At 43.0% G+C, this 22984-nt stretch overlaps 4 protein-coding genes across 5 annotated transcripts; 2 read left to right on the forward strand and 2 right to left on the reverse strand.

Annotated features, from left to right (window-relative positions):
• Positions 1-248: 248 nt before the first annotated feature.
• LOC147133961 (decapping and exoribonuclease protein-like) lies at positions 249-4402 on the reverse strand. The gene is made up of 7 exons (XM_086055283.1): positions 4021-4402; positions 3093-3556; positions 2490-2716; positions 1649-1868; positions 1439-1574; positions 1277-1371; positions 249-964 (listed from the first exon to the last, which is right to left on the reverse strand). The coding sequence occupies exons 2-7, from the start codon at positions 3548-3550 to the stop codon at positions 856-858; spliced, it is 1245 nt and encodes a 414-aa protein (XP_085911409.1). The 5' UTR covers positions 3551-3556; positions 4021-4402; the 3' UTR covers positions 249-855.
• Positions 3430-13442, forward strand: LOC147133962 (winged helix repair factor 1-like). 2 transcript variants are annotated; one of them, XM_086055287.1, is made up of 8 exons: positions 3430-3646; positions 3744-3832; positions 4943-5038; positions 5138-5280; positions 5784-6019; positions 6756-6853; positions 7239-7386; positions 7546-13442. In XM_086055287.1, the coding sequence occupies exons 2-8, from the start codon at positions 3781-3783 to the stop codon at positions 7589-7591; spliced, it is 819 nt and encodes a 272-aa protein (XP_085911413.1). In that variant the 5' UTR covers positions 3430-3646; positions 3744-3780; the 3' UTR covers positions 7592-13442. The 2 variants fall into 2 exon arrangements, with proteins under 2 accessions (XP_085911413.1, XP_085911414.1); XM_086055288.1 differs by lacking the exons at positions 3430-3646; positions 3744-3832 and adding an exon at positions 4478-4642.
• LOC147133963 (ras-related C3 botulinum toxin substrate 1-like) lies at positions 8151-13677 on the reverse strand. Its single transcript, XM_086055289.1, has 6 exons — positions 13143-13677; positions 11081-11152; positions 10478-10595; positions 10335-10397; positions 9729-9888; positions 8151-9425 (listed from the first exon to the last, which is right to left on the reverse strand). Exons 1-6 carry the CDS (start codon positions 13175-13177, stop codon positions 9295-9297), a joined length of 579 nt encoding a protein of 192 aa, XP_085911415.1. The 5' UTR covers positions 13178-13677; the 3' UTR covers positions 8151-9294.
• Positions 13678-14060: 383 nt separating this feature from the next.
• Positions 14061-17703, forward strand: smim10l3 (small integral membrane protein 10 like 3). The gene is made up of 2 exons (XM_086055290.1): positions 14061-14642; positions 15738-17703. Exons 1-2 carry the CDS (start codon positions 14463-14465, stop codon positions 15756-15758), a joined length of 201 nt encoding a protein of 66 aa, XP_085911416.1. The 5' UTR covers positions 14061-14462; the 3' UTR covers positions 15759-17703.
• Positions 17704-22984: the final 5281 nt, after the last annotated feature.

Consider the following 22984-nt stretch of genomic DNA (forward strand, 5'->3'; position numbering starts at 1 on the left):
GATATAGCATTAAAACATTGGTGAAGTAACATCCATTTTACAGGCAGGTGTGGTTTCTCACATTCAGCAGACACGCCCGAGAGAATGGTTGGATTTTTCCTCTATTCTGTAGCCTCGTTTTATATACTTGCTGTGTGTGCGTGTGTGTGGGCGTGTGTGTGCGTGCGTGCGTGCGTGCGTGTGCGTGCGTGCGTGCGTGCGTGTGCGTGCGTGCGTGCACGACATTTACTTTAGACGGACTTCATGGGTAATGGTTAAGTCCGTTTCATTGTCTACAAAAAGGGAGCAAAAACTTTTCCAGTCAGAGTACATTTTCAGATACATTGTAACAACAATACATTTTTGATCTTTTTAATCTTTTAACACAACCCATGGATCTATCTAGCTGCCTGCAGAGATTAGCATTAAGATAGCTCCTTCCCTTGTCAGCTTCTTAGATGACGCTAGACAAAAGGCCAGCTGCACAGTGGTTGTATAATGTGAACAAAACGATTATGAACATGTATACAATAGTATTTTTGAATTTGTCTTAAAAAGATCAGGGCAGACTAGCCAATTACAGCACTTTTACAGTGCACAGCTTGATGAACTCGTCAGACGGAGTTTGAGGACATTTTAGCATTCTTCCCGCACCTCTTGATGCTACGCCACACCAGTTGCCTTGATTTGATTGCGATATTCTGCATCAAGGAGTTGTATAGAAAAGGCAAAGGCGTGTACAGTACTTCTCTGTCGGGACGCTGATGCTGCAATTTTCGTGAGAAAGTTTGTTGTTGTGTGTCCTTGTGGAATCGCAGCACAAATTGATATGGAGTCTTTGTTGAGTGCATCCGGGAACCTCTCAGGTGAGAATCTTTAGCTCATTTCCTTCACGTACCAGTCTGGCAGGAAAGAATAAGGGGAGTCCCTGTGCACCGAGTAGGTTACATCACAGCGAGGGCTCCAGCAGAACAGATACACCACACTGGAAGACACAGAATATATTGTGGCAAAGCGCTCCTTGTGCCCTGCTCTGCCATTTATAAACATTTTTTGTACATATCCACTGTGATGAGTAGAAGTAGCAAATGTGCACACTAAAAAAGTGCTTGATAATATTGTTGAAATTGCACAATATTTTTGCAAAGAAATTTCAGATGGCTCATTATGATTCACAACAAGGTAATCATCAATCAATGTGAATGTTTTGAGGATGTGCTTGCAATGATTGGCACCAAAGCATTCGGAAGCGCCGTTATTTACAGCTTCTTAGGCCACGAATAAGCCGGGAACTCACTGAGGATCGTCTTGGGTCGCCACGCGCTTGACAAAAGTCAGGAAGTCGCTGCAGAAGTTCATGCAGACTGTTGGCCTCCAACACTTGTCCTCGGCCTGCTCCAAGAGACGCAGACGCGTTGTTGCCATCGTCCGGTTCACGTTCACGTTACACGTTACGTACCTTGATGAGCCGCGAAATCTTGGAGATGTGAAAGGTCTCCACCGAGACGACAACTCCGTCATCATCCCGGAAGCCCGCCACGACGCGAGGTACCCCGGGGAGGAAGGACTGCGCCCACCACTTGAGCAACTTGAACCTGATGAGCAAACAATCCAAGAGGTTCACCACCCAAGCCGATCCGTAAAACGGTGTTTCGCAGTCTTCGGGAACCTGTGAAAGTTGCTCCGCTGTTTGGGGGTAGAGATCTCTGCGGATGTCTTGAGCTCCACGTAGCAGGCGGGAGGAGGAGGAGCGCCCGGATCTTTCTCCCGGCAGTCCACCTCGCCGGAGAACAGCAGCCTGTGATCCGAGAGACGAGTTTGGACCACGGTGCAGAAGGCCTCGTTGGTGTTGACCACGCCGCTCGAATCGGGGCAGCCGTCCGTCTTGTCTTTTTGGGAGACACATTGTACATTTGGAGTCAAAAGAATTGAATTACAACAAAAGTTGTGATACTTTCTTGCGATACATCCTTAGTGTTTCACAATGTATTTTTCTTTATTTGGCCTTGGAGGTCTGCAGCCCGCAGCCTGCAGCACCTTCTCTTGCCATGTAAGTGCAACTCCCTTATAGACACTAACAAACGGGAGAGTTATACGGAGGGTAGGTATGGAGTTTCTGGCCGAGGAGACCTAACCGATAGTAGATAGCAGGCAACCTTCGGGCGAGAATGTCTTTCATCACAGGTGCTCGATTAGGACGCAATTCCACTTACAAAGGCACCACTGTACTATACTATAATAAATGGACTATTCCACTACTTCCTAGGTACTGATTAATGCGAAGGGCAACCAGTTGTTACATACATACTTCTGAAATGATGGATTTGCTCAAATTACTTTTATTCTATGTTATTGAGAATTGATGATATCTACTCCTCTCAAGACCCTGATCGATGGTGTTATTGATTTCTCACAATAATTATGTTGGTGACCCCTGCTTTTATCGGCCACCGTGGGGAAATGTGATACTGTAGGCGTCTGATCATAAAAAGTATCACGAACGTCCTTACCTGCGCACATATACTGCTCAAACTTGTAGCCCCAATACATCATTTCCTGGTGCCTCCCCGTGCGATTCTCTCGATCCCGGCGAGCGGCGTCCGTTTCCACCTCGCTGACGTAAAGGGTCCCTTTGAACTTGGTGACGGCCAGCAACCAGCCCTCCCGTGTCTCGTAGGGCGTGGTCAGAAGTTTGGTCAAATGGCCTCGCCACGTCACAAAGTCGACATCGAAACTTCTGCCGGGGAGAGAGAGAAAAAAAGGTAAGGGTGTCATCGCGGTTGTAGTCTCGTCCCAATTGTGGAACTTACGGTAGCGTGTCGATACACATACTGTCAAATGTCAAACCGGCAAAATTAGCGGACTGAAAGGCTAACCTATGTGGTTTTGAATACACAATGCCATTGTAATAAAGGATGAAATAATGATGCAAAATGTGATTTCAATTTGTACATTCTATGCAATTGTTATTACTGTATGTTTATAATATACAGGGGGGAGTTCTATAAATGAGTGTTTAGAGTTCTGATTACGGTTGTAGGATTTATTAAAAACATCAATCATGGAACCCTTGTATCGTGGCAAATAAGTCTGCCATTCCCAACTCTACTTACGATGAAGACGACGCGTCCGCCCTCCGTGCGAGCTTCGGCCTGTTGGCCAAGATCCACTGGAGGAGGTGGTCCAACTTTTCCTTCACACTTTCGTCCCTCTTGATATAACGGTCCCTATATCCGTCCCGCAGGTCAAAATGTGGGCTTTTCTCAGGTTCCACGTAGTATCTCAGCTGCCTGCTGTCATTGAAGAACCTACGTGCGGAGTCCAGGGAAAAGGAACCCACTTCGACAGGCTGCTTGTACAGGGGGAAGTCTCTTTCGTAAAGCTCTCTGCTGGTGCTCAAAGATTGAGCGCTCGGTGGCGTTTGCCGAGCTGACGGCCCGGACTGGTGCTGCTGATGATTTTGCTTGGAAGATGTATGTCCTCTGTCATTTTGTTCATTATCATCTCTCCATCTCTTGCATGTTTGCCGCTGATGCTGGAAGCTGGAATTGTGGGAGCGGTGCTGCTTCATGGTTGCCTGATGGGGAGAGAGAACTCAAAGTCATGCTGATGCTGCAAAGAAGAAGAGACAGAACATGAAGTGCTCTATAACACTGATTCTCAATTGGTAAGTTGCGAGCAGCGGGGAAAAAAAGTGCAGTCTACTCCAGGGTTGCTGGGGTGACTTAGTGTGAACACTGAGAGAGACAGGCCTTCTTGTCCAGCATCAGTGTGTGACCTCGCAGATGTGCTGCTGGAAGAATGGTCAGAAATCCAACCAAACACACTCCTAAACCTTGTGGAAAGCCTCCCGGTAAGAACTGCAGCTGCAGAATGTGATGTGTTAAATTGCCAATTTATGCAATTCAGTGTATGTGCATACAATAATAATAATGCATATGGACGTGTGTGCAAGATGTGCGCTCGCCAACAATGATACACTAACATTCTATTCATGACAGTGGAGAACCAACGCTTATCGCATTTCTTTACGACACTTACCTCAGCGAGGAGTACCACAGCCAGTAACGCTTGAACACGACTCAACAATGCTAAATTAGCGACATTTTACTGATTTAATACCCGCCGAGAAAACAGGGTGAACGTAAGAAAAGAAAAAGGGGCGTAATGCAAGCTAGCTGCCAAGCTAGCTAGCGTTGTTAGCTATCCTCCAAAACAGCGCTTCTCTTGTTTCGTTATAGTTCTAAACAGCGGCCTACAGCGGAATTATTTGTCACTGTCGTCTGTTTCGGAACCTACACCACATGATAAGGCTTAATAGCTGTCCATTCTGCTTGTTATAGTCGTCAAAATATGCCCAAAATAAACACAACGACACAGATCCGGGACATGCAGAGACCACTTTTAACCACGGGGGGCAGTATTGCCATTGAAATCGGCTTGGCTTCAGTAGAACTAGAAGAAACCATAGCTGTACAGCGTGCCATGTAATGACGACTGGAACCAGAGAAGGCAGTATTGCCAACTGGCGTGACTCAGTATTTACTAGAAGAAGACTAGTGGACTGTAGCACAATAAGCATTCAAGCTAACTCAGTTGACAGACACGTACTTCGATCAAAATTATGTATATGTGCGTACTTTTGCCCATAGCAGCCTTCCAGGTAAGTGCTTGAAGAAAATACATGTCAAATCACATCCCACTATTTTATTGGAGCTTATGATACACAGCGTCATTTAAATGAAACAAACCTCTCACTTTTGACTGAATGGGTATTCCAGTTCAAATAACCCTTGTTAAGAAAGAGTTGGTTTTTTTTTTTGTATAAAAACATGCACACGTACATACATTTTCGTGTTCCCAGTCGGGATAGAACCCCAGTAACATGCGTAACATGTATCGCGGCTAGAATATGATTGTCAGGTGCAACGAAATTGAAGTAGCATCTTTTGTACTTTTCCAGGTATGAACAGGAAACGAGCTCTGATCTCCGACATTTTCAAGGTGAAGAAAAGCCGAACTGCCGCCGAGAAGTTTGGTGTCAAGAGTGATGAACAAGGTGGGTGTCACTAGTACCCATATAGCTTCTTTTTTTTTTTTTTTTAAATTAAGTGGGGTGGTAACAATCAGGTCAACTAAAATGCCTTCCGACCCAAAGGTCCGACTGATGTCCGAGCTAGCCTGGAATACCTCATGACGCTGTTCCCCAGAAAGCTTTTCAATGACACATTGCCTCCAATTGTACTCAAGCACCAACTGTACAGCATTCACCATGACAAGACTCTGGTGGACAAAGAAGTGGTAAGATGATTTCTCCCTTCCCACCCCCCTCGACCTGGATTTCCCATCTTTGTTCCCAGTTGTCATAATAACATGTCTGTGACATGCTTTTCTCTAAATACTTCATGAAACAAGAATGACATTTGACACATCCTTTTTCTGTCGCTGAAATTGTCTTATTTTGAGGGTGCAAATGAACCACTGTTCACTCCGCCCCATCTATTGATGGGCCAGTTGTGATGATAAATTTTGTTACCATGAAGAAAGTGCTAGTGCGCATATTTGTTTGCCCATGTGTTATATCAAGTGAGTTTGTGCTTGCGTTTTGTTTAGGCAGTATGCTAGCTAATACTATCGATGAGCCTCATGTGAAGGTAGTTTGTTTATGTTAAATAATTGATCCAACCCTTTAAATCAGGGTTGTGTAACCTTTGGCATATGGGCCTCCGATAAGAAAAAAAGTTCCCGTTTTCAATCCTTACCTGAATGGAGTCTGTGTAAAAGCCCAAATAAAACGCCTGCAGAATAAGCTGCGCGAGGACGGGGAGCTGCTCATGTTCCAGCTCGGCTTCGACGCCGAAGCGTTCGGCCTGGTTTTCATGTCCGACTACAAGGCCAAAGTGTCGGCCGGCGAGGAGGGCAGAGAGACCCAAGGGACCGTGGACAAGTTCTTGGAGAAAGTGTTGTCGCCTTGTACGGATCTGAGCTTCAACAAAGACCAGATGATCAGGAAGTTCCTCTTCACGGATGCTGAAATCACGTATGTAAAGGAAAAAATGTTTTCTCTACCTTGTAAAATACTGAAATATTTGATGGTGAAACTAAATAAGGCCTTTGGTAGTAGTGGTTCACACAGCTGCATTTTGTGGACTGCAATTCCCACTAAATATGTTGTTCACAATGCCTTTGTGATGGTAACCAGAACAGAGCGCAGTAGCTGGGTTAGACTCCAGAATAAGAGGTATGGAAAATGCATGAATGTGTAGTGTTATTCTGTATATTTGAATAAAAACGGGTTGATTATGATTTACTGTAGATCGGATTTAACTTGACTCTATCCCCCTGAATGGCGAATGCGCATTCTTAAAATGTCCTTGATGAATTTAAAAGAACAAAGTTAACAATCATGAATACTTTGACTTATTTTTTCGGAATTTTTATAAATACGAATATAAAGAAAATAATCAATTGTAATACTTTTTTTTTAAACTGTAATCTGTTTAATGTATTTGACTGTATAACATTTTTATTTAATGTGGTTATACAATTTTACATTTTTAAATGCAATACTTAAGTGTCTTTGAGTGTCTACCGCTATTTAAAAAATGATGATTTTAAATTGTAAATTGTAAAGTCTCTTGAATATTTGAAAATGTATATTACGTCTGTCCTTTTCTTTCTCTTCATTTGCTTTTGTAATAAATGTGTTAAATTATGAAGAGACTTTAAAGCCCAGAAAAACAATCATTCGTCATCAATTTTTTGCGGATTTCCAGGCAGCTGGTGAAGGCCGGGGTGCTGACTGTGAGGGACGCCGGCAGCTGGTGGCTCTCCATTCCCAACTCTGGCAGATTCACCAAATACTTCATACAAGGTGAGTGTCGAGGTATACTGAGGAATACTTGGCGGCTAGCAGAAAAGGGAGTGCTGACCCGAACTGGAACGATGACAAAAACTTGTGCGTAGGGTTGTGCAGCCAGATATCCCCGAACAATTTTTTTTCCAGATTTCCTTATTAAAATAAAAAAAAGTATCACTCCAGCTGTAGGAGGACAAATCAGGTGCAGGTCATATGCAGTATATCTGCAGAGAGAAATTTGCAAATGGCGGGGGGGGGGGGGGGGGGGGGGGAATAAAGCTCTTAATGATTTATCTTGGAAGAACAGTACATTTACATCATGATGAAAATGTTGACACTATAATGAAACGGCACAACGGTGTCCCCAATCACCTACTGCCACCCTTTGCCCGCCTGCCAGGTCGGAAAGGCGTGCTGGGGATGGTGAAGAAGTCCAGGTATGGCGAAGCGCTACAGGCCGAGCTTGAGGGGCGGCGGACCACCTCGCAAGTGAAATTCCACATCAAGTATCACATCCACGATCTTGTGGGCGCTGAGCTGGTGGACAGGTAAACGACGGTCTCGCCTTCTGTTATACTTGATCTCAGACAGCCGTGTACAGTGGAAAACTCGTTTTGCTTGTTAATAATGTCATTACAATGTTTCTCAAATCATTGCCTGTCCTGTTCAGTGTTTTTTTTTTTTTTTTTTTTTTTCCTTCTCTCCAGCATACCGACAACTTCGGGAACTTTGTTACGATTTATTGACTCCTGAATCAGTGACGACAAATAATCTGCTCATCTTGGTGATGTATCATTTTGTCATGTGTCCACAGAAGACGACCTTATAAAACCCTGTGGGTTAATCAATTATACTTGATGTTCTGGACCTTGTCAGGTTTTTAATTTATGTAATAAGTCATCAGCATGAGTTTTTTTTTTTTTTTTTTTTTTTTTGGCACGAGCTAGCTCGCTCAGAGCACAAGGTTATGAAAAGTCACTAAAGAGGAAGAGTCCTCTGTGATTTAAGTAATAAGAGGTTGCATCAGTGAGTCAGAAATCTAAAATAATTGCTAATAGGAAAGTAGTAATTGGTATGCAGGTTGCAAAGCGCCAACATGCGCGCCATTGCCCCTTGCACTTTCAGTGCTTTTTTTTTTTTGTAAAATCAAATCATTTCCAAGTGTAGTGTTTTGGGGTAAAATTATGGTTTAAATGATTAATATTGGCAGTTATTAAATTGTGGGCATCCATTACTGCCAAATGTTAGCTATTTGCACCAGGGCTTTACCTTCAGTGTATTAGTGTCGAAAATGATGGATCGCACAACCTGGTTCAATTTTATTGGAATTTATTGGCTTTTTCAAAACAAAACAAAAAAAAGGTGACAACAGCTTTGTATCCATAAAACGAAAGGAGTCACAATGACATTGGCTTGAATTAAAGCACAGCTTGATGTCAGAATACAAAAAAAAAAAAACAACAGATGAGCAATGTGTTCTTTAACCTCTTGCACGAGTAGTTTAAATACAGCTTGTAAAGAGGCAAACAAAAAATAAATGTAGCGGTCCTAATCTTAACATTTTTCAGTATACGTCGCACATACATGCCATCAGCGTCATTACACAAAGACAGGCTTGGGAGGAAGTTTAAGGTAGCGTTAGCTGTAAAAGAGGTGACAAACAAAACAAAACCAAAAAAAAGCATATTCATAGTGTTAGTCCAACAATACAGTGAGTGGAGTGTAAGATACAGGGAAAAAAAAAAAATTAAATCACCTGATTATAACAAAGAGGAGTACACCAGAACCGACAGTAGCTTTTCTTTTTTTCTTACTCACAGGCACAGATGCTCGTCGTTTAAGTGACTTCACTTTGCCAGTAGTGATACGATTTAAAAATAAAATCAAAGAGAAAAAAAAAAAAGGTTGCTGATAAATGCCCAAGGAGCATCAAAGGTGCTCTTGTTCCCCGCCACCAACAGTTCTAAAGATTGACATTGAGACATTGCTTTGAGACATGTCCGGGGAGAGAGGGGAAGAAAATGCTTTGCCTGGATGCTTTGAGGAGTGTTTGAGGGTTAATAGCACTGTCGGTGTTAAAAGAAAAAACAAAGTAACTGCTGGTGAGGGATTTGCGAACGATCGATTGTGGGAGCCAACAAACAGCAGCGTGGATGCATTTGGCAAATTTGAGTCCCACTGACAAGAACACAGACTGTAAACAAAACGAGAGCAGTGGTGGGGATCGAATGGATGTAACGTAAGGCCTCATGATGTTCTGCATTTTCATTCTTGTCTTTACTGTACACATTGTTACAATCCTCTCGTTCGTGATTAATGTTGTAACGGGGTGAAAATAGTCGCTAGAGCCGCTGCAGCTACGTTTACGGGAGGGAAGCAAAATGTACGCTGTTATTTGCTGGGCGTGTATACTGGCGTCGCTTCTCCCTGCGCTCCCGCCGCTACGAGGACCACCCTTAGAGGAGGCTGCACTTCTTGCCCTTCTTCTTGACGGGCGGGGGGCACAGGACGGCGCGGATTGCCTCGTCGAACACCGTTTTAAGGCCGCGCTGGGTCAGGGCGGAGCACTCCAGGTACTTGACGGAACCTGAGTGGGCACGGCTTACGTTAAACATTTGAGACCTTCACTGGGCACCCCAACATCCTCCACATTCAGATTTAATACAGCCAGTGCTACCTTGTCATAAATTGAATTTATTGCGTGACCAAGATCATAACTCAGCTTTGCCATATCAAATCATTTTCATGAACTTAAAACCGAGCAAGTCCTCTGATTAAAAACTGAAAAAAAGATACAATGTAAAAATATTGTGTAGTGAAGCCTGAATATTAGTGCAGTTTTTGGAGGGCAATGACAGGAGGGGTGATAGCAACAAAGGCAGTTGCTTACCAATCTCTTTGGCCATGGCCAGGCCTTGGGGATAAGTGATTGGAGCCAGTTTCTTCTCCTTCAGCTTCTCGATGGTGTCTTTGTCATCCCTCAGATCCAACTTGGTGCCCACCAGGATGATGGGGGTGTTGGGACAATGGTGTCTCACCTCAGGGTACCACTGCCAGCCAAGGTTATTAGTTAACAAAAGCACATTTACTGTGACCTTTTTTCCCTTCTCTTGCATTAAAACAAAATAAAAAACAACTATAACCCTGTTTGCCAGCACACAGGTCAGGAGTTCAGCATCCACAAATGACAATACTAGGCCACAATAATATTGTGTTGTCCTTATGAATAAATATACACCGCACCTCAAATCAATCTCACTTTTCCCTTTGGAAATAAACAGGTGGTACCACTAGGCTGATGTAATTACCTGGCCACTTTGTGCATTAGCAACTTTGGCTCTCCTTACCTACATGCAAGGGCATCACTATACCTAAATTGCCCCCCCCCCCACTTCACTCGCATGACAAACCATCTTCAGCTCACTCACATCTAAAATGTTTTTATTTTTTCACGATGGGTTCCAAACCAGATCCAGGTGGCACCCCACTGACTCACCTTGGCACGGACGTTTTCAAAGGAGGCCGGACTCACGAGCGAAAAGCAGATGAGGAACACATCCTGGGAGGTGGGGCAGAAACGAGAACGTCAGCGTGTCAAAGGCTAACGTGGTTGTGCGAGCGTGCCGCTCGGGTTGCTACCGTCTGAGGGTAGGACAGCGGGCGCAGTCTGTCGTAGTCCTCCTGTCCTGCCGTATCCCAGAGGCCCAAGTTCACCGGCTTGCCGTCCACCATCACGTTGGCCGAGTAGTTGTCAAAGCTGAGAGGGGCGTGCAAACATTTGTCAACTATTTTTAAGTGCTCTGGAAAAAAAACAAAAATAAGCTGACGGGTCCAGTTTCACAAATGCGCAGTGAGAGTCCGATGTCTCGACGTCAAGAATTTATTCGAGCTTTAGTCGAATCAGATCACTGAGCGTTTCGACGTCTGTTCTTTTCCAGCTGCTTGAAGCTGACGCGTCAACAGTATGTCTTCAAAATTATGTTAAGGCGTGACCTGCGCAACTTCTATTGTGAAATACGTCAAGAAAGGTGTCGTGCAAGAAATTGGAATATGGTTGAAAAGTTCATTTATTTCAGTCGCGCAATTCAAAACGTACTGTAGACGTCTTGCTTGTTATTCATTTTTTGCTTCATTTTCTAAGTCTAGATTTGCATCCGGACCGGCCGCCTTATCTCTGGCCACGAATGCAGTCATGGCAGGGCCGCAGCGGTAATGACGAGGAAGACGGCGGCAGCTACTCACACGGTGGGGATGTACTCTCCGGGAAAGGCATTGGTGGTGTAGCTGATGAGCAGGCAAGTCTTACCCACGGCTCTGCAGGGAGGACGGAGAAAAGCAACCATTGTTCAACTATTTGGCCTATACATCACACCGCCAAATGTCTGTCTGCTCGGCTTGCAAAGTCATCGTTGGAAGTTGGAAAAAAATGTGTCGAAACAATGTCAATAACGCTGACATCATTTCGGCGCAATGATAGCAATGAGGAAACGCACGATCATCTCCTTAGAACAGGAAATGGAATTCACTGTGACGGGAACGTCACATTAACATCTGCGTGGTCAAATTTGACGACATCCAACTGCAGTGAGCAATGCAGCTCAATAGAAATAATCGCATTTGATCATGCAGCTGTAAATACTTGACAGCGGTACCTTGACTTACACGTTCACTACGTTCCGTGACCACGCTCATATCAAACCATGTTTCGCCGTTAAAATGAATTGAAATGTCATTACAGACACCACCCTCCCCAAGTTTTTTTAATCTGCCAGGCATACTCAAAGCGAGAGTAACTTTACTTTTGTGCTTAACTTTGCTATACACTTGTGTGACAGTTAATAATAATTTATACACTTAATAAAGGTTTTATAATGGTCAAATTATAGCCGGGAACAGATTTTTCCCAAAAGAGTAACGTCAGGACTCTTTAAAAGCTATTACTTTATTTTAGTTTCATTACACAATATATGCTATGGCTTTAAAATAAAACCAGTTCAATTTTCAATTTTTACCCCTTAACTTATACAAAACGCAAATGACAAACATCTTTCAAAATTTCTCCACCTGGGATTTATTTTATTCCCCTGATCGTAAATGAGCATGACAACTGCTCCTTCAAACCATTAATTTCCACCACCTTCCAGAGAAATAATAGAAATACATATTTACAGATATACAGTAGTAACGTGGATCATCTTTGGAGTAGTTTTTCTTTATTGTAATTCTACTTTACAGACGTCAAATTCCCTTTCCACTTGTTTGAGAGTAATCAACAATACACAGTTGATAAATGTTTTAAAACGGTTACAGATGGTGGCACTTCCAAAAGGTGACATTTGCAAAAGTAATCTCAGGCATCTTCAAATGCCGAATTGTTTGTCTTTTTTTTTTTTTTTTTCAGATTTACTGGACACTACTTAAGTTCCTCTAATGACCAGCGAAACTTGTTAACACATTTTATTACCCATCACGTGTCGGTCAAACATCCTCAAACGGCAAGAACCTTTATTACTTCATTTTTAGTGGGTCCAGTGGATACTTTTGCTTTCTACTTGTTTGACAGTTTTTGACAACCTAGGCCTGTACGATTAATACAAATTTGTTGGGTTTTTTTAAGCTAGTGATAACGGTTTCAACATGTTAAAGTGTGGCTCTACCTCCTGAGCAACATAACAACAGTGAGCAAGCAAACTGTATGTTTGCACGTAATTCTTGGCTCATCACAAAATGGAAACATTTCCAACGTCTTGCGTGTGTGCTGCAGACGTGGGCGGTCGCTGTGTCCAAAAATCAAGGTGAAAAGGAAGGAAGGCAGGCAACAGCAGCAGCAGATCCACGCATGACTCTGCTGCTGTGGCATCCACCACCACCACACCCAGAACAAGAAGTTCGGAGCGCGTGCGCGACCTCCCACGCGTTCTGACATATCGCACACGCACGCGCCCATTCGGAGCCCAAAGGGAAAGGAATGCAAACATACGGTGGCCGACAAGGCTTGCAAAACTCAAACCAAAGCATAAACAAAAGCACCCAAAGTGCAAAGTGCGTAACTTAGTGCAGCAGATCCAACATTTGTATTCAATTATCCAGACGCAACAATTGGATAATTCCAATGTGCTACCTCTTAAGATCGAACTACTTCAACAGCCAAGTCGGGGGTGCACTAAAGAGGCTTTAAATGTTTTAACGCGTACGTTGACGCAATCGCTCGGCTGTTTGTGTCTAACGTCAGTTAAAAAAACACAAACACATCAGCCCAATCAAAAAGTGTAGAGGCCCACTGTCTCGCCATCAATTGACTCACCCATCCCCGACGACGACACACTTGATGGCCTGCATTGCGCCGCACTCGCTGGAGGAATGCGAAGGTTAGCCCCGGGAGCTAGCCGACGTTAGCTCGCAAGTCTTCCCTTTGTCCGCCCTCAAATGCCCCGCAAGTTTCGCTCCAGGCGGGTCGTCGATGTCGCACAAGTGCTCCGAAGAAACGGAAGTAGGTTGTCGGGGCAGTTGCGGCAACTTGTGGAGCACTTTGAGGCAACTTTAATCCGTCAGATTCCCTCGCTTACATTCCCATGCTGTCGAACGGGAAGCTAACGAAGCAAAACGGCGGCCACCACCCCTGAGAAGACAGAGAGAAAAAAAGTCCGCTACCAATGGTACATCCGGGCTACTGGATCCTTACGCCCATGACTTGTTGTCTTAAAAATGGACAACTTCCACTTCACTGAATGTGAATGATTCCACAACTGTCAATAAGATAACATTTGACTGCGAGATAGTATTTTGAACAAAAGTGTAATTTTAGGTTTGGGGTGCGGTTTAGAAAAATGCCAGACGGAAGACATATTGTGTAACACATGACGTCACACGAGTACCTCCCATGTTCAACCAGCACGAAGATGCCCTGTACCCGGAAGAATGTCTTAGAGGCTTTTACTCTATTCGTGAAGCGGCAATATGACAATTTTGTAATGTCTTTGTCTGTAGTGAATGTTGACTTAAATTAGGACGATTGTTTGTTGCATGTTGCACCAAAAGCACAGCAAATTAAGTGAAGTGCCTGCTGTTGGAACACACGCACCTTTGTGCATTAAAGTGAAATCTGAGGACACAATTTGAACAATTTGAACAATTTGTCGTTCAAATTCAAGTATGAATGACAAACCAGTTCAGGTTGTCCCCCACTATCCGGTCAATGAGATGGAAGAGGTAGATTAGGTAGACATGACAACACAAAATGAAATCTCATTGAACAATACCATCAACACCAAATCAAAGATACCTTTACTTGAAGCCAAGTGAAACGTTATGAATTGCTTAGCAGCATGAATAATTTGTTTGCGTCTTTTCGCCTGACAGTTTAAACTCGGGGTTGCAAAATGTGGTAGCGGTGTGACAGCATTTTCAGTCCCCCCCGAATGACAACAACACCATAAGGAGAAAGAAAGGCAGCAGTTGGGGTGGAGCACCGCTGCCAAAACAACAAGCCAAACAAAGCCGGTGTCAACATTTGCACGTCGGTGTCATCGGGCGGCAGAAGACATGAGCCGTCGCTCCCGAGCCGCCGCCCTTGTGCGCGCTGTGCCCGCCGAGTGAGCCCCCGGGGGCTGAGTGGTTGGCCTCTATGACGGGGCTGTCTCACTTGGTGCTCCGCTTCTCGGGCACCGCGGGGCGCACCTACGGCGTGTTTTCCAAAGGCCTGACCAGGACTTTGTTGATCTTCTTCGATCTGGCCTGGCGACTGCGAATCCGATTCCCCTACATCTACCTTGTCGCCTCGATGATGTTTAATGTCAGACTTCAGGTACGTCAAGTGGACGCAGCTGCAGAACACACAGAAAACAGTTCAAGCTCATTCATTAGTACCAATCGAAGGTTAAGAAAATGCCTGCAAAATTTTGCATAGGTGTTTTAAGTTGTTGTTTTTCGGTATTTCTTTATTTAGAAGGACTAGTCCCTTCTAGAATCTCATTCTAGCAAGAGGTCCTGGTCAAGACTGTCACAGTAGTTACTGTACCATTGAAAAAGTTTCAATTCCTAATTGCTTTATGGTGGTTACAGACTAGTGTGACCCAGGAACTGTTCACTTTCTATTTCCATTATTTCCATTGGGAGAGAAACGTTTGCAAATTTGCAGTTTGGAGAGAGAGTTACACGTTGTGAGTTCAAACAGCACTTGCAAAAGTTCACTATATTAATGCTAATACACAATGTCGTTGGCAAGCTAATGAAACTAGCGCATAAAACTCAGGCACAGAGGAGGAAGAGGGAAGGACAAGACTCAAGAGACTGCAAACACCGATGCCTTTTTTCTCGGATTAATGTGCATTGTCCTTAAAAAATAAATAAACAAATAAATGGTGCCAGCGGGTGCTAGTTAGCTCCAAGGACAGGACACCATACTCTGACGTACTAAGAATTAAAACAGAAGAAGAATCGTAAGAGTCATTCATGTATTTAAACTTAAGATGCTACAGTTTTCGTCTGCACAAAATATTCTATATTTTGTTTAAAAAAAAAATAGATTGTGTTCAATGGGGGGGAAATGCTGTTTTTGTTTCCTCAAATCCCAAAAAGAAGGTAATTTTAGAGCTGTAATTTTAATACCGAAATACCGCAATATTTTTGCTCATGGTTATCGTACCGTCGTAATCAAATAACGGCCCGCGCCTAAGCAGCACATTGCATCAAATTATGATGAGCAAACATCTTGTATTCCATTTAATGTTTTATGTGTCATGTTTTTAGACAGTACATTACATTGTTGTTGGCTGCAACGCACAAATGACATTTAAGATGAGACTGTTTCAAGTTACAATTGTGGAAGTGAAGGCACCATAACCCGTGTGCTTGAAGTCCAAAACGTTTAGTTTCCTTGCCGTTGCTCGTGCATTGTCAGGTCCACATTGAGATCCACTGACGTCGGCGTCCATGACTCCGCTCGGACCCAACGCCGAGCCTCCTGATGAGGACCAGGACGCGCTCGCCGCCAGCCGGGCGACGAAGGCAGCCGTCAGCCTTTCCTCACGCCCTCACGCGGTGACTCCAGTGCCTTTTGGGGGAGGGCGCTCGCGGTGGCGTGCCCGCAGATGATTCGTGAGCGGGGACCAAGGGTCCCGTTTGACATTCAGGAGCTGCTCCGTTTTTTTTTTTTATTCCCCTCCGATGTGACACTGCCTTTTTCTCTCTGGATGTCCAAGTATGATCATCCACTATCAACATTCTTACATTCCTAAAAAAAAAAAAAAAAAGAAAAAAAGTTGGGGGTTCCGGACTTTTGGGTAATGTTTCAAGTGAAGCCTAAAATGCACTGTAGCATTATGCAGTTCCAACATTAAAACTGCACTTACATAAAGGAAATAAAAAAAAAAATAATGATAAAAGTTTACAAAAATGTAACTAATGGAAATGAAAAGTTAAATTCAACTGAAGTGTATTAAGCAATGATTCTTTCACGTAACACTTGAGGGAGCCTGCGTGCCACATTTACAGGGGAATTTAATTTGACCTTCTGCAAACTTTTGAATGCCAAAATTAAGTGGCCTTTTTTGGCATGTGCGTAATGTGTGGCCAACTTTCAACTTTTTGCATATCTTGTTCTCTAACAAAGAGCCGAATGTCAAAATTCATAATCGGTACTTGATCCATGAATGGACCAATGCATGTTCTTAAAAGAGGCCAAAATCTCAATGTCGGGCCAAGGCAGAGCAAGATTCAGCTCGCGTACACGTAAGTCTTAAGTCGAGATTGAAACGTTTCTACAGAGGCAGCCACTCAGATTTTCGCACTTAGGACATCCCACAGTACTGAAGCCCCAATAAAGAATGCTTTAGAACAGCCATGGGCAACTTCAACGCTGGAGGGGGCCACCGTTTTTCATCAGTGCTACTTGGGGGCCCCACACTTCCTAACCAGATGGATGACAAAAGGGCTACTTTCAAGATGGACAAAATACGTGTATATTGTGCAATAGACGTGATCTTAATGAATGCCATTTTTGAAAATACATTTTTCAATGCCTGTATAAAAGATCAACTATCTTAAGACAACAACAAAGGCTTTGAAGCAAACCACAAAATAAACACATACTTTCAAAAACAAACTTCCAGGGCAAAGAGCTCGCTTGCATAAAAATGACCGTTCAAGGACAGCATAAAATGGCTGAACAAGACACCAACATGAAGTGCAACAAATCTTTTTTTTCACTCAAAATGTTATACAATTATTTTTGTAGTACCTTGTTTGCCATGCACATCAATCCAAATCCCCCCCAAATTCCCCCAAGTCACATTGTTGTAATGTGTCTGCCATCTAGTGGTGATTGGTGATATAACAACTTCCAGTCAACCCCTGCATAGTCGCAGTTCGGTATCCAATATTTGCAGATGTAACTTTTTTTCCTCAATACTTTTTCATATTTAGGATTTTTCCCCAGGTTACAGTGCATTTTAGTCTCATCTTGAAATGTAATGATACCGACATTTTGGTGGGCAGTTTATCTTGTGCTCTGACGTTTGACTTTAATGCACCTGCTGTGAGGACAACAACAAATCAAATACCGTACGTACCTGAATGTGGACACGGCGCACATAAGCATGACTTTTTGTGTGGACACTTGAATTGAGGTTGCGTTGAAGTGAAGTGCACTGGCTACCTCACCTGGAAACTTTGCAGTCTGAAAGGAAATGGCGGCATGTGCTCATGCAGCCATCACGCTCGCTCCAATGCTTATATCTGCTCTTTGCCGGTCCTGGAAAAGAAAAAAAACCAAAAGAAAAGAAGGTGGCAGAAAATGCTTTTATCTTCCGTCTCTGTTCGTGTGAGGATGAAATGAATTTGGAGCAGCAATAAATTCATCAAATCAACTAACGCCGTCTTTCCACTAAATCGACGATACAATGTCTGCAACATTGCCTCAAAAAATTCTAAGAAGCGTTCATGGTTAGATTTGCTTAGATTTAAGTGTCATATGAGCAAAATAATAACTTTATGTTGATGAACACTCCTTTTTCAAGAACAAGAACAGAAAAGCCAAACTGGATTTAATCCCTTAGAACAGGCCAGGGCAAATTTATATAGAATATGATATGGAAAAAATATTATCTTGATAATAAAATACTATCACGCGCTACTATTATTTAATATTGATACATATAGTGAATATATTACTTCAAATTTGATATAAACAGTTACTTCATTATGCTCATGAGAAGTCTGAGCTAGTGTGCAATTGAATGTGCTGTAAAAACAGACCTGACCACACGAGGGCAGCAGTAATTTACGTTTTAACTGTATTGCTCATTTTACAATTGCCTCTTTATAGTTCTTTTTTTTAAATTTTAAACTTTTTGAATTCGCTTCTAATTATTATTACACACCAAAATCTTCAGGCAGATGTGCTAATTATTTGTCCATCACTGTAATAATTGTTGCAATTGGTTCATAAAAATGTTTATCACATTGAATAAATTAGTTGATTTATTGTAAATAAATAACCTTGTTTTTTTTTGGGGGGGGGGGATACATTGAACATTTTATTTATTTGATTAAATAATCGTAAAAGACAAACAAAATAATTAATTTGTAAACATTGCGGTGTTAGCGTTGTGCTCTTTACTGTGCACATGACAAATGACTCTTAAAATGACCTTGCTCATCAGTCCTTTTTCAAAATCCAATGTGGCCCCTGAGCACAAGTTTGCACACCCTTGATTGAGAGTGTACTCGATCCGCTTTCACTCCAAACTTGTGCCATCCTCAGCGGGCACAAAATGTTCCTAAAAAACCTCCGGACCAGTCGCTGCGGTGTTAAAAAAAAAAAAAAAAAAAAAAAAAAAAAAAAAAAAGTTGCCAAGGCAACCACATTTCTCTTAGTGACAGACAAGCCTCCCCCCCTCCCCCCTCCCCCAGAAAAAAAGAGGATTTATTTCTCAGGGATTTGACAGAGGAACATTTTTTAATATACTTATCGTAGAGAGGAGTTTGGCATGCATGCACACATGCGGAGATCTAGATGAAGGATAAGGCGGGTTATATTTACTCTCCCTCCTCCCCTTTATTGCTAACTACTGTTTGTACCCTCAGAAAAAAAAGGGGGGGGGTGGAATAAAGAAGAAGAAAGTCCCTTTAGCCGTTGGCATCCACGCCAGCTCACAGATAGGAGACGAGAGCCACTGCCAGCACATGCGCTACGTTGTGCAATTGCAACAAGTCCACACAGTTCGCTAGTTGACTTCCAAGATGTTCCAGTTTTAAAACAATCGCCCCCCCCCCCCCCCCCCCCATAGGAAATAATGTCAAGTGAAAACAAATTGTCACCATCATAAAACTTTGATCAACTGGCGATTTAAATGCGAGATAATAAAACATTATTTGTACATCTACTGCGATTGGCGACAACGCACCGGTCACACACGAAGCGCTGCGTCCTTTTCGGCCCAGACATGCGAGATGTGAGTGCCTTGCTTTGATTGGCGGCCAACAATATTCACGCCCACAACAGCACAAACCACCCCTTTGTACAGGATTTGCGTCAGTCACCAAAACAGAGGCCCTTGTAGCCGGGAAATCCAAAAACAAAGTTGAGTATTTGAAATCATAGTGCCAAAAAAACAACAACAAGAAGTGTTATTAATTTTAAACTCAGAAGTATGTTGAGTTATCAGTTAGACACTTTCTGTTTTATAAAAATGGGTTGCTCAAATTCAAATTGCCAATGCCTCGATAATTGCACAAGTTTCTTTGAAAAAAGTCATTAAACAGTGAAAGCAAATCCAATTAATTGCCTTATTGTTTTCCTCCGAACGGCACAAAACGACCATTTAAAGCTTGTGACCTCACAATATGCAATCGGCAACACAATGACGACGTTACACAATCAGGTTAACAATCTGGCACGGAATGAGGCTATTTATAGTAAATAGCCGAGCCAATAACATTGATCCGAAAGTGACAGGAAGGCAGTACTGAGGAAAAAAAGAAAGAAAGGTGGCGATACAAACAGCGTTTTCAGCACCACAGACAGCTCTGGCATTTATTGATAGGTGTTTGCATGCATTCCACAAACGGGTCAATCGTGAACCAATATCATTGAAAAACGCAACATTTAGTTCATATCTTTTTGTTAGGTTTAAAAAAAAAACAACAACAAAAACTATCGCAACCCCTCATATACGTATACAGCGCTGTCCATGTATTTGCACATTTCCCCATTGTGGGACTAGTGAAGACTATCTTTGTAAAAGATGCAGAACAAGTCATTTCCAATTAGATGAAGAAAGTAAGGTTTTATTTGAATACTAATTTAATTGCTATACTAAAAAAGAAGAATTCGAAAATGCCCTCCAATGACCCCAAATCATTTTTTTTTCTCAACAAGCCAAGGGGGGTTTCCAAAGTGCTTCTTTCGAGTGTCTTTTGAAGCTGTGCTCGGATTATCGACTTAAGCATATTTGAAATACACCTTCAACCCAACTGCAGTTGACTGGCAGATGCAAAAGTGTTCAAAGCCACGTAATGAGGCGCCGAGAAGGGCTGACCTCAAAAGCGAATCAAAGGAGTGGGGGAGGACGAAGAGTGGAGAGAGTGGGAGAACCAGGCAAAAAAACAAACAAACAAACAAACAACAACATTCAAATACGAGACACATTTTCCGAGTGTTGGCGCTCTTTACATTGTGCCCACTTGAACTGTTGCAAATTTGAAAAAAAGAAGTCGTTGTCTGTCATTGTGATGTGTTTTGTGTTTGGGCTCAGCAGACCAGCGAAATAAGAGCTTGGTTGCCTCATAACTCCTTATTACTGAACTGACTCAGTGATATTCTCAGCTGAGAGCTAGTGACAAAATTGAAGGACAAGGTCTGTGCTCAGAATAATAGTCCATGTCGTCATGATCGTTAGCCACATTAGCCCACTAGCACTCACGACAGCCGTTCGCGGCACTTTATTATGCACGCAGGTTGTCCAGTTGCTTAACATCATCACGATCGTTTCTGCTTGCCGAGCAATGTGGGAAGGTGTGGGATTTCCGTTAAATCATATGTCGGCTTTCAAAGTGATTCTTTTTTTGCGGCAACTAAGTCGTGTCATTATGCTGCCTTTGACTTTCTGGCCACCATATGCACGTGCGCAAATACACAAGGTGCTTCACACACTTGGTACAACATTTAAAAGTAGAGTAATAAAGCAAAGAGTTCAAGACTTATAGGTAAAGAAATAAAAAGTCGTTTGGAACGAACACGATTTTGGGGAACGTGTTTTTAAAAATGCTTTGAACAACCTTAATCATAGGTATGGAAAAAGCTTAGTTTGAATCTGGGTTGAAAAGCACTTACGCTTTATTGCTATGTTTTGAATCTTTATTCTTTCATATTATCTGACAATAAAAGATACCGGCACATTGACGGAGCGTATTATACACAAGTACAGAGGGGGAAAAAAGGCTTTTGAAGGGGTGTCTTATACTCGGGAAATTGCGATATGTCACCTTCAAGTAATATCAATATTAGAGTTGTATCTTATTCACTTTCACTTTTTAAGTTTGAACCTGGAAAAGATGAATTGACTTTCCATTCTTTCCTGTGGGGGGAAAAAAATTCTGTTGCGCTCTTGGTGTTGTGCCAATCCCAATGGCACTGACTTGTGCACGTAACGACACAATGACCACGGCGTTCCTCTCCAAGTCACACCAGAAAGCGTTTGGAAGAATGCGGAGCCAAAGTAGGAAATCCTGTCACTGTCTACTTCCCGTCACCCGTTCCAAACATGCCGTGAGCCAAGGTTGGGACCCCCTCGCCTGCCGAGGATGTGCGAAAGCCGGTCACATCCTCTCACACAGACGGATCAAAATCGGCAACTCTTGCCAAAAGCTCGAAATATATTTTCAATCAATTAATGTCCAATGACTGCAGAAATCGGTGACAGAAATTGGGCACATGTGTTGGAACAGGGGCGTCGGCCATTTTTTTTTTTTTTTTTTTTTTAATTTATTTATTTTTAAGAGGCATATTCTCAAATGGACAACAGACATGTTGCACCATTTGTCAAGTGCCCCAATTCATGAGTTTTTAAAGTGAAGGAGCCGATGCCAGGCAGATTTTTTGCCATGTCAAAAATCTTCGTTACGAGTGAGCTTTAAGCACCCAAAGTTGAGATGGTGGCAGCGAATTACACATCTTTGTGCTTGGTGAAAAGCAACGTAGATTAGAGCAGTTTAGTGGCGGTGGTCTTTTTTTGAGTTTCATCATCAAATCTGTGTAGATATGAATGATGTATTGTACTGCCCTCTGGTGGCCAAGGCCACCAGAAACAGAAAGAGAGGCACAATGTCTACTGAGTTGAAGTTGATGAAATCAGGACACCGAAAACTGCTCAATTCTTTACTCAACTCAACTTTATTTATAGAGCACTTTAAAAACAACCACAGCTGCATACAGTTTGCTATACATCAAATAAAAATCAGACATATGGAAACAAAGACGGATAAAACAATAGCTTTAATAACATAAAAACAGTAAAGACTACAAAAGACCAAAACAATAGTAACAAGTGTGGTCATGGAAGGAATTCAAGTTGTTAGTCAAGGTACCGCTGAAGAAGAAATTCATTGTCATCCTTGACTTCCTTGTTTTCCACCAATCACGCTTAAGAATCGCAATTGTTCGCTCCACTTTCGTGCTTCCATTTTCCGGAAGAAAAAGTTGAACAGCCCTGCGTTGGAATGTTATTGTTTGGGTTGGGGGGTGGGGGGGTGGGGGTGTTGAAGGGGTTTAAGGATGCAAGGATTTCCCTTGACTGTGGCTGCGGTTTGGGGGGCAGTTGCTCGAATGCCCCTCTGGGCATCGCCATGGTGACTGGAGCATACGAATACGATACGACTGCTCAATCAGGTCACGTGAAGTCGGTCAGGAGAACCGCAGACGTTTCCCCCGCGACGCTCTGCCTAATCTGCCAGACGTGTGCCTCCTCGGGGGTGTGGGGAGGGGTGTGCGGTTGCCCCCCCCCCCCCCCCCCACACACATTTTACTGCATTACTTAGCGGCTTTGTTTTGCGGTCTGGAGGCTGTCGCTAAATATCTCCTTGATGTGGAGTTCCCTTTGACAGTACAGTGAACCCCCGCATTTGCACAGGACAGCTTCCGCAAATTTG

This window comes from Filicampus tigris, chromosome 16 (assembly GCF_054856515.1).
Source record: "Filicampus tigris isolate MCC_2025a chromosome 16, RoL_Ftig_1.0, whole genome shotgun sequence".
Lineage (NCBI taxonomy): Eukaryota > Metazoa > Chordata > Actinopteri > Syngnathiformes > Syngnathidae > Filicampus > Filicampus tigris.